Genomic DNA, 12006 nt, shown 5'->3' on the forward strand with positions numbered 1-12006 from the left:
AAAATATATAATTGATGTAATATTATTTGACCTTTATTTCAACAGGGAGTCCCATTGAGACCAAGGTCTCTTTCACAATGGAGCCCTCCATTTGGCAATTTCACACATTTTACAAAATATAAAATACAAGGGAATACAAAATTACAGACACATTCAAGAAAAACAATCACATTCCTCAACAAATAAGTCCTGGATAAATATTTTGAATTGCATGAGAGGCATCAATGTATCGAGTCTAAAAAGCAGCTTTTCTGTGTTGGGATGGTGTGGGTGTACCCCAACAACAGAAGGGTGTGGGTGTACCCCAACAACAGAAGGGTGTGGGTGTATACCGGTCATTAAAAATATTCATGCAAGTAGACCGCTGATTTGAGATACAAGTTTGATGTGGGTTCAACCACATTATTTGGGTATGAGTTAACAGAATATGAACTTTTAAAAGTGAGATTTTCACTGGACAGTTACTTTAACTTACTCATCAACATGCTTTTTAAAAGACAGCTTATGGTCTATCCAGATGCCCAGATATTTGTAAGCAAGAACACGATCAACATAAGCTTAAATCATTAGTCTTATTTTTTATGCGCTCTAGAAAATGACATATACTTAGCTTTACATGTATCATGGATGGTCAGTCATTGCATCCATAGCTCTGTCTATGAATTTGAAAGAGGTAGCATTTCTCCAGTCCCATCCCTTATCGCTTTACAAAAAAGTGGCAGGGTTTCGCTTTGTTATTATTTAAACTACAGATTGCCCCTTAAACTTCTTAAACCAGAAAGACCAAATCTACTCAAACAATCCTAAAACAAAGAAGCTACTGTAGTAAGCTTTTCAGATCCAAAAAAGGCTTATATTCTTTCTCTGACTGAGGAAAAAATAAAAGTGGCTGGCATTAGCTTGGTTTGAGATTTCCTAATAACATGCCACAGCTATGACCAGAAATTACTTTTTTTGTAGCAGGTTAGGAGTACTTACAGAGCAGGTTACGAGAATTAATGTAGCTGGTTAGGATAATTAGGTTAAGGTTAGGAAAAGGGTTAGGATCAGGGAAAATGCTCTCCTAACCTGCTAAGAAAAGTAACTTCCAGTCGTAGCTGTATCGAAGTGATATTCCTTAAAAACACGCCACTTCGATTCCGATATGACCAGAAGTGACTTTTTAGTCGCAGGTTAGAAGAAGTTATGCAGCAGGTCAGGAGATGTAATGTTTCAAGTTTTATTAGCATGGTTAGGAGAATTAGGTTAAGGTTAGCGAAAATGCTCTCTAACCTGCTACGAAAAGTCACTTCCGGTCATAGATGTATTTGGGGAGTCCCGTATCGAAGTGGTATGTTTTTAGGCATCATCACTAGCTACCACAGCCACAGTCATAAACCCCGCCCATTTCTACAATTCATCTTCTTGAGAAAAAAGAAGAAATCCCACACTGTTCTTGCTAGTTTCACTGCTCTTTATTAAGCTCTGAGAAAGTCCTTGAGGCCGATACGTAAAGCTTATTATTAAAGAGCAGTGTGGGGTTTCTTCTTTTATCTCATCTTATTCAACTGTTACCATGCACCTGCAACAAAGAGAGCTCAGACGTGCGAGTGTCTTTTGAATGACAATGTATCTTCTTAAAATCTAATTTTAAACTTAACCCTAACCCAAAGGACGTCCACCCAACTTGGCAACCGTGGGAAGCATTGGAGTCAACATAGGCCATCATCCCTGTGGAAGCTTTATACACCTTGATGAATTGAGGCTGTTCTGAGGGCAAAAAAAAAAGAGGGGGTGGGGGGGTGAAACTGAATATTAGGAAATTATTCCTAACTTTTGGTATACTCAGTGTATATTTCGTCTCCAATGTTTATTGAAAACATAAATACATTTGCACAATGAGCACTTGTTGTCTCTCAAATACATCGTTACAGTTCAGTGGAGGCTGTTGGGAGGAACTATAGGAAGACAGGCTCGTTGTAATGGCTGGAACGGATTAAATGGAATGGTATCAGACACATCAAACATATGGAAACCACATGTTTGACTCCGTTCCATAGATTCCATTCCAGACATTACAATGAGCCCGTCCTCCTATAGTTCATCCCACCAGCCTCCACTGCTACAGTTGTTGGTTCTTAAACTAGCGATTTTTTTTCCCATATTAGCATTGACAGGAAATCAGTCAAAACACCTCAAAATAAGACATGGTATCAAGAACAAGATGAAACTAGCTACTTAAGATTTCCAACATTTCAGTTTCTTGTCGTTACCTATCTGATCATCCAGAATCACTACAACACACTGACTTCTGCCTCATTGAACCGTCCCATCGTTTTCGTGACTTTCTCAATTTTTTTCCAATGGTAAACGGCCTATCTTCATTTATTCACCATCTTTTTTTTTTTACAGCAGGTGGCAGTAGTGGGCTGTCTATGAATACTTAGAGAAGCCGTTCGTCCTGCAGGTGCACCGCACTATGTTCTTTCTCCCATCATGCGTTGCGTTTTGACGCTCTTCTTCAGAGGACACAGCAAGAGGTCAATTTAGCAGACTTTTAGCGCAGAGGTAGGCCTTCTTTCTTAGCTAATAAAATATTGTTGTTCTGTTAAGTAAGGTGCACGACATTCTGAACTATCGTTGTTGTGTCGTCATTAACAGGCATACAGAGGTGAATAATAGGTGTTATGTGGCTGTTTGACTAGGAGACAGCTAACGACTAACGTTAGCTAGCTACAGATTGCTATAAGCACACCTGTGCTAGTCTAACTATATCTATGCGCTAGCTAACTAGTTTATTAAGAGTGAGACGGCTAACAATCTCGTTTTGCATGTTAACTAATTTAGTCTAATTACTCAACTTTCCATTTACCTCTAGTTGGATAGCGATGTCTAGTTAGCCTAGCTAGTTTAGCTAGCTATACACATTTTAGTTATCTGCCAAGTAGCTTGCTAGTACTTTGACATTCACTCAATGCATTGCCAATGCACTAGTACCCAGCGCCAGCTAGCTACGTCGGACGTAGAAAAGCTGTAACGTTAGGTAGTTAGTTGTATCCGTCCTCAGTGAATAGTTTTGGGTAGTTTTAGAACACTGACGAGGGATGAATTCATTGACGTTTGCAAGTGTTTTGGTTGATTTTCGTGGTTTATTTGTATTGTTGAGATATGGTGTGTCTATCGGCTGTGTCCTGTAGTACATTTTTGCTGTTTTATTGATTCATTTAATTATCATGTTTGTTTTGAGCACCATTGTGAATGAGACCCTGGTCTAAATTGGGCTACCCTGAATAAATACAAGTGTAAAAAAAGAAATAACGATGTCTTGTGGAAACTGGCATGAGCGCAGTTATTGCAGGCCAAGGGTAGGAGCCAGGTCATGTCTTGACTGATTAATCAGGCTGTGGTACACAATTAATTGGTGTGTGTGTATATACAGCCTGAGACATTTGTGGACAAAATCGTATAAATGTAATTTACAAGCCCGAATGTTGAGTAAAATAACATTTTGAACTGTACTGGTTGTCTGTGGTTTGTCCTGAAGATTCTCACATTTTGAGTATGTTCAAATGTAATTTCATTCTAGCTTGTAAGGAACATTTACATGATTTTGTACACATGTCTCAGGCTGTATATACATATTAACTGTGTAATAAAGCCTGACTAATCACACTAGGACATGTCAATTGGGTCCATGTTTAAGGAAGTGGAATTGGACTACAAGCTGCTAGCCTGATTCTAATTGCAAGCATTCCTATGTCATTTTAGGCAAGGTTGATAGAGTGATTATGGAAATTGGTTGAGATTTGTGTTATTCAATGTCTTGATTAGCATGAATGTTTTGCAGATTGAAATCAGTCAAAATGTCTGACGTTATTGAAGAGAAGATCAAGAACTACAGAACGGCTCCTTTTGATGCCCGGTTCCCGAACACCAACCAGACCCGAAACTGCTTCCAGAATTATCTGGGTAATAACCACCAACCACACTCTCTACCTTTTTGTTTGCCATTCAGAGCCGTACACAAGAGATGTTTAGGCCTATATGGCTCCGGTGCTGTTGTCCTTTCAAACAATAGACCTTATTCCCACTGGATATTCAAATACTTGTATACATCTCTCAGGCATCTCATACGTTCACAGGCAAAGTTATTTTCTGTGCTAAACCAATGTATGCTTAAATAAGGGTTTTTGAAGAATTAATCCACTTCGGCTAGGGTTGGCAGTCATGTGACAAGGGGTACTCTGTTGGTCGATTTTTGAACACGCTGTGAATAAGGTCCACAGCATCGACTATCATCCAAAACACGACATGGCTATCATTACATTCACTCAATATGTCTTGTAGTTACAATGATAATAGTCCTCATGTTCTTTTGAGTCAGACCCACTGTGGGTGGTTGCCATGGCACTTGCTGAATTCAACTTGAGCTTTAACCAAAGCAGGTAATGCTATAGCCAGGTTCATGTCCATCGGTGACAGTTCACTTGTTTAAATTGTTTCACTTGCTCGAATGGCTTTTGCTGCATTGATTCTTGTACCTGCGTGAATGCTTAGTTAACTAACCCAAATGCCGAATGGGCACCCGCTGTTTAGTTTTTTCCCTATTTTGTGTATCATGTTTTGGTTTTATTTAGGCCATTTGTTGATTTACAAATTAATTTACAGTTAATGTGTAGCCTAGTACAATGGGAACACCTTAATTGTCAACTGACATTTACAACTGCCACTGACCATAATGAGAACTCATCTAGTCAGATTGCTATAGACTACTATTGTGATTTGAATACTTGAACGATCCTTGTGTATTAAGTGTAGAATACTGGCACTTAATGGGCTACATTTTATGAAAATATTCCCTTGGTCAGTTCATATGCATTTACGTTGTTCTGCACATATGTCCCTTCCGTCCAGACTTCCACAGATGTAACAAGGCTCTGTCAGACAAAGGCCAGGACGTGGCACCATGTGACTGGTACCAGAGAGTCTACAAAAGCCTGTGTCCCATGAGCTGGGTATGTGTCACTAGTTCAATGATTCTCTCTGCACCATACTGCCCTACAGTTAGCGTTGAACACTAATGTATATGTACCCCTAAAGAGACTTATTTAAATCAGTGGTGCCAGTCATCAAGTAATGCAAGGTTAAAGGTGATGTGGCTGGTTGGTATTTAACACAAACTCCCCCTCTTCCTTTCTCAATTGTCATGTTTTATGTCATTTTGTTGTCTGCCATGGGACATTTACTGAGTTTCTCTCTTGCTCCAAGGTGGCAAAATGGGACGATCAGATTGAAGCTGGAAGTTTCCCCGGGAAAATCTAAATGGACACACTTCATGACTTCTTCCACTGATCTCGTGTCCTTTCCCCCGACTTCCCTTATGCACATCTTAATGTCTCTGTCAAGCATTTTGGTGTTTCTGTAAAAATGACTAATAAATATTTTAATGTTGTGATGATATTTGGTCATGTTGACTTTGGTGATTTAGTGTTGGACAGTCCCATAAATTAATCCACAAGACAGGATAGGTCGGTATATTGAAAAGGTACAATAGAATTTAGTAAACTAATTGCTGACATTCGGTTGTACGTACTGCCAAATTCTCTAAAACAATGGGGACAGCTTATGGTAGAGAAATGAACATTAAATTCTCGGCAACAGCTCTGGTAGACATTCCTGCAGTCTGTATGCCAAGTGTTGTGACAGAACAGCACATTTTAAAGTGGCCTTTATTGTCCCCAGCGCAAGGTGCACCTGTGTAAGGATCATGCTGTTTAATCAGCTTCTTGATACGCCACACCTGTCAGGTGGATGGATTAACTTGGCACAGGATAAATGCTCAAACAGATTTGTGCACAACATTTTAGATTAGTTGTGGATGAAACATTTTCTTTTTTTCCCCCCAGCTCATGAAACATGGGACCAACACTACTTGTGTTTTATATTTTAGAAATTGTTGCATGTTTTTGTTCAGTATACATTCAGGAATACTCAATGATGAGAATGTAAACAACCCCCAGAGTACAATGACACCTGGTAGCCGACCAGGTCAGAGTATGTAGACTAAAATGCTGCTACAGTAGATGTAGGTCCTAGAAGTAGTCTGTAAAGAAACCAACATGTGCGCAACTGTGGGGAAAAAACAGCCGGGTTTGGCTTAGATTGTCATGTTAAAATAAGGGTATCATGCCAACCCAGAGATGGCGCTAGTGGGGGACCTGTCTAGGATATATAAATAGGTGCGTTATGAGTTTCTGATTAGGATGTCATAACATGTAATATCTGAGTAAAGGATTATGCTTGCATTTTACCAAACTTTCCAATGTGAGTTATTCACATAACATGGTGTCAGAGAAATGAACCCAAAGCCAAGCGCTACGGAAAAGAGGATACGGTTTGTGGACAACGTAATCGTCGGATAAAGGCAAACAAGTGGAATAATTGAGCGAGTACGAAGAGACTCCAATATCTCTGTCAAATTCCGGTGCCAAGCGCCTTGGACAAGAAAGGCGATTTGTATCAAAACTGGTTGTTTTTCCGTGATCAGTGGGAGAATTTTTAAATCGTTACCGTCTTAGATAAAAACGACCCGCATGTGCGAGTGGCAATACTGCTTAGCGTTATTGGAAGAGACTACCAAATTCTTCAGCGTTGTCTAGATCTGGGGGAAGAGGATAGAAAAAAATCTAAGAAAATCCTTGACGTTTTACAAAGACATTTTGAACCCACTCGTAATGAGAGTTATGAAAGATTCATTTTTAACACGTGAACAAACTCAAGCAGAGACGTCTGGTCAATATGTTGTGAGGCTGCGTCTGATTCATGTGATTTCGGGTCAATGAGAGACGAAATGCTCAGAGACAGACTTGTGATTTGCTGTAAAGATGAGAGCAAGTGTGCTGCGCGAACCACAATTTACGCTGACTAAAGCCGTAGATATATGCAGAGCAAGCGAACAGACACAGATACAATTGAAAAAGATGACCACTGTCTCTGAACAGACAGAATCTGTCAATTATGCCACCCAGAACAAATACAGAGGCCATGTCGATAAAAAATGGACATTTAAATAATCAGACAGTGATGCAATGCGGTAAAATTCTGAAGATAGGTGCATGTACTATGGACATGCACCATGCACCACACGCAAGAGCCAAAATGCCCAGCATATGGGTTATATGCAAATTCTGTGGGAAAAAAAGAACCATTTTGCTAAAGTGTACAGACAAAGACAAAGTAAGCCTGCCAATCTGCTAGAACAGGATACATGCAGTGATCAAAATGATGAGTAAGAAAAGTGGACATGCTATACATGACAGATGTCAATTCTGTTCAAAGTGGCAAAGATAAATAGTTTACAAACTTAAAGTTTGCCCCACTGACGTGTGATAACTGTGATTATGATCCAAGCAGCACTCAAATGCCAGCTAGACAAGTGGCTCAACTGTCAATATACATGGCTACAGAGACTTTGTAAGTGATGGAGATGCAAAGCCACAACCAAGCAAGGCAAGGCTAAGGCTGTACGATGGCTCGGTTATTACACCAGTAGGGGAGTGTGAACTACAAGCCAATCATGATGGGGAAACATATGTGCTAAAGTTCCAAGTGGTGAAAACCTTCCAAAAGCCTCTCCTTTCAGCAGAAACGTGTGAAAAGCTTACGTTGCTACAGCTCAACCACCAACATGTTGTTCATCATGTCAGCACTCAAGAAAAACAAAAGGTCCCATCAGACTTGAACTCCTCAGAGGCAATGGTGAAACAGTTTGTCAGACCAGTTCAACAGCTTCCCCGACGAATCCCCATTCCACTGAAGGAGAAGATACTAAAGTCTGTTGGTTCAATGGAGGAACAGGGTGTCATTACGAAGGTCACCAAAGACTACATCCATCCTGGTAAGGGACTACTGGACATACAGAGACAAACTCACAATGCAGGAAGTGGTCGTCTACAAAGGCGATAGGGCGGTAGTGCCAGAAACTCTACGCCCGGTGATTCTCTCTCGTATCCATGCAGGGCACTCGGGTTGAAGCCAGTCTCAGGAAAGCCAGAGACTCAGTATTCTGGCCCAACATGACCCAAGAAATAATTTGTTGTGGCTGTGTGCAGCATATGTAATGCTAATCTACCTAAGCAGCAAAAGGAAGCGCTGCACCAACATGACGTACCAGCACGTCCTTGGTTTAAAGTGGGAATGGATCTGTTCACAGTAAAGATTGTTCCTTTTCTGATTATAGTGGACTACTATTCATATTTTTGGGAGGTGGAGAAATTGACACAACAGCCGCTTGCGTCATCGACTGTTGTAAGCAGCAGTTTAGCAGATATGGCATACCTGGCAGTGGTGTTGTTACGGATAATGGGCCCCAGTTCACGAGTCAAGACTTTGCTTTGGTTTCAAAAGCCTGGGTTCCATCATGTGACATCCTCACCCTACCACAGTCAGAGTAATGGTAAGGCAGAGTCAGCAGTGAAAATAGCCAAGACTCTCATCGCAAAGGCTATGCAGGAAGGCACAGATGTGTGGCAAGCCATAAATACTCCCATAGAGGGCTTCGGCAGCAGTCCTGTACAGAGCTTAATGTCTAGACACTCCCGCTTCGGTTGCCAACAACTCTCAAGCTCCTCGCACCAAAGGTCATTAGGGATGTTCAGGCACACAAACGTGTACATCAGGACGAGTCAAAACATTACTATGACCAGCATGCAAAAAATCTGCCTGTAATAAAACAAGTGCTCCTGTCACCTCACGCCAGGGATGCCACATGGAGTCTTGGCACATGCGTAGGGCACATCAGCCTAGGTCATATGAAGTGGAAGTAAAGGGTCGAAAGTTTCGAAGGAACCGGAAGGACATACGCCCAGTTCAGAAGAGCATAGGGCACAGGAGGGCTACATGGGAAGACTGTGAATATTCTCTGGATGGTGTGGGCAGGACACATAATAAGGAGACGGGGAAGACCCCACCAGGGCAGTTATCTCTGCCGACCGTGCCTCCACAACTTTAGGAAGATGTGGAAGAGGAAGGAGAGGCCCTGAGGCTCCCAGAGATGCCCAACATCCCAGAGGTGCCAGGAGAGGACCTGAGGCTCCCAGAGGTGCCCAACGTCCCAGAGGTGCCAGGAGAGGACCTGAGGATCCCAGAGGTGCCCAACGTCCCAGAGGTGCCAGGAGAGGACCTGAGGATGCCAGAGGTGCCCAATATGCTACCAGTGTGACACACTTGACTAGGACAAGGGTTACCATAAGACCGCCCCTGCGGTACGGGCACTTTGTCCCTTAAGAGATGGACAATACATTTTTTTACCTTATAAAAAACAAGGTGTTGATAATGTAAATACATATTTTCACTGTGATATTAAAATGGTATGAAGTGCTCGAGCTAATTATATAGGAAAAGGAAGATGTTAAGTTAATGGGTATAATGCCAACCCAGAGATGGCACTAGTGGGGCACCTATCTAGGATATATAAACAGGTGCATTATGAGTGTCTGATTAGGATGTCGTGACCTGTAACATGTAATACCCGAATAAAGGATTATGCTTGCATTTTACCAATCTCTCTGACGTGAGTTATTCACATACTGTACACATACAGTTGACAACGTGTAAACTATGTTTATTGAAAATATAAATGCATTTGCACAATGAACACGTCTCTCAAATACATCGTTACAGCAAATTTTACAGAGGTAAAGACAGTTTCAGGTTGGATATTCACGCTTTCAAACCTCAATAGCTTTCAAACCACTTGAGCCACAGACTCCAAATAATTGTCAGGATGTTGGAAAAATTGGAAATGTGAGCAGCATTTTGTATTCCTAGTTGAATTAGTTAGGGAGCGTAAACAAAGTACCAACTTTTTTAACATTTGAATTTCAACAGCTCCTTGGTCATGTGACCTACTGACCTCAAACAAGATTCAGAATATACACTCAGTGGGCCTACACATTGCACACCCTTTAGTTTGTCCATTGTCATCTCACACTGTTCTACATGAATTTTCAATATTTTTCAATGTTTCTAATTTCAATAGCTCCTTGGTCATGTGACCTACTGACCTCAAACAGGGTTCAGAATGAACACTCAGTGGGCCTACACATTGCACACCCTTTAGTTTGTCCATTTTCATCTTACATGATTTTACATGCATTTTGTCAACTTTATAATTTCAATAGCTCCTTGGTGATGTGACCTACTGACCTCAAACTACTTTCAGAATGTCCATGGACTGGCGGAGACGCCGCCACGAGGTGTCCAGTACGGTAACGCGACTGATCCCGGAGAAGCTGGCGGGAGCCCCGGGGAGAGTTATCTTTTCTTTGTGAAGGGCAGGGCGCCCTGGAATGGGTTCACCCCCGAGAAAGGGGCCCAAGCCCTGGAAAGCATTGCAGTTCCGGCGGTGTCCGGTGAGTTCTCGCTGGCCCTTGAAAATCCGGGGGAGAGGGTGTACATTTCAAGCCGGAACAAATCCATATCCGCAGCAGGTCTCCAAGGTGAACAGCCTCTGGCATGTTTTAACAAATAAGGGAAGTTGGCAAGTCAGATCCGTAACTTCGGGATAAGGATTGGCTCTAAGGGCTGGGTCAAGGTTTCGTACATAGCAGAGAAGCTCACTTGCTGCGATCTACTGAAGGTCAGCCCTCGATCCAAGCTTTTGTCGGGGACAGAAGGCGTCTGACTCCACCATCCTCCTTCTTTACTTACGGGTTACCAGGTGCACACAGAACGGTCAGGGGCCAGAGGCCAGACACAGAGTGTGAGAGAGCCCAGGCAGGTGGGTAGAAGGCGTAAGACATTGGGCTCTGGATAGGTAGGGGGCTAGGTGGTGGTTGCCCATCCGCCTGAGCCCGTCCTCTTGTGGGACTGTGAGTCAGGTTGGGACTAGCTGTAGAAGTCAAAGGGTCACCAGGTGCACAAGGAGGCCTCCCCCAGGGAGTGTAGGCCTAGAAGCCAGGAGTCAGAGGTCACCAGGTCAATGGGGGCCTGCCTGGAGGTCAGGAAGGCCCCAGGGAGAAGGCCCAAGTGAATAGGTGTTTGAGTGACACTGTCCTTCAGGGGGGCAGAGCAGGGAAATTAATGTAAAATTGTGTGATTTGAAAATGGACAGACAAAAGGGTGTGCAATGTGTAGGCCCACTGAGTGTACATTCTGAACCTTGTTTGAGGTCAGTAGGTCACATGATCAAGGAGCTATTGAAATTAGAAACATTGAAAAACATTGAAAATGAATGTAAAATCGCAAGAGATTAAAATGGATAAAAAAAGGTTGTGCTACATATAAGGCTAACCAGTGGATATTCTAACATGCAGTTTGAGGGTTGTAGGTCACATGACCAAGGAGCTATTGACATTTGAAAATGTGAAAAATGTATGTAAAATCATGTGGGATGAAAATTGACAAACAAAAGGGTGTGCAATATATAAGGCTTGTCAGTGGATATTCTAACAGCAGTTTGAGGGTTTTAGGTCACATGACCAGAGAGTTATTGAAATTAGAAACCTTGAAAAACATTTAAAATAAATGTCAAATCGTGTGAGATGAAAATGGACAAACAAAAGGTTGTGCTACATATAAGGCTAGTCAGTGGATATTCTGAAAGTAGTTTGATGGTTGTAGGTCATAAGACTAAGGAGCTATTGAAATGTGAAACTTAAAAAATATATTGTAAAATCTCATGAGATGCAAATTGACAAACAAAAGGGTGTGCAATGTGTAGGCCCACTGAGTGTACATTATGAACCTTGTTTCAGGTGTGGGTCACATGACCAAGGTGCTATTGAATTTCAAAAATGTAAATAAATCATTTAAAATAGTGTGAGATGTAAATTGACACTAAATAATTGTGTGCAATGTGTGTCTATGCCATCGGGTTAGCTAGAATCAGTAATGAAAGTTTTAGGAGTAAGGGTTAAAGAGCTATTGAAATATGAAAAATGTGATTTGTCACTATGTTGACGGTCCCTAACTGCTGTTGGTGGACGAAAGGAAAACTACAGGCGAATATCCGTCGAATATCCAACC

The 12006-nt window shown here is 41.8% G+C and overlaps 1 protein-coding gene across 1 annotated transcript; it reads left to right on the plus strand.

Moving 5' to 3' along the window:
- Positions 1-2393: 2393 nt before the first annotated feature.
- On the plus strand, positions 2394-5439 carry LOC106569998 (cytochrome c oxidase subunit 6B1). The gene is made up of 4 exons (XM_014141833.2): positions 2394-2547; positions 3827-3948; positions 4894-4994; positions 5248-5439. Exons 2-4 carry the CDS (start codon positions 3843-3845, stop codon positions 5299-5301), a joined length of 261 nt encoding a protein of 86 aa, XP_013997308.1. The 5' UTR covers positions 2394-2547; positions 3827-3842; the 3' UTR covers positions 5302-5439.
- Positions 5440-12006: the final 6567 nt, after the last annotated feature.

Source organism: Salmo salar, chromosome ssa14 (genome assembly GCF_905237065.1).
Source record: "Salmo salar chromosome ssa14, Ssal_v3.1, whole genome shotgun sequence".
NCBI classification, from domain to species: domain Eukaryota; kingdom Metazoa; phylum Chordata; class Actinopteri; order Salmoniformes; family Salmonidae; genus Salmo; species Salmo salar.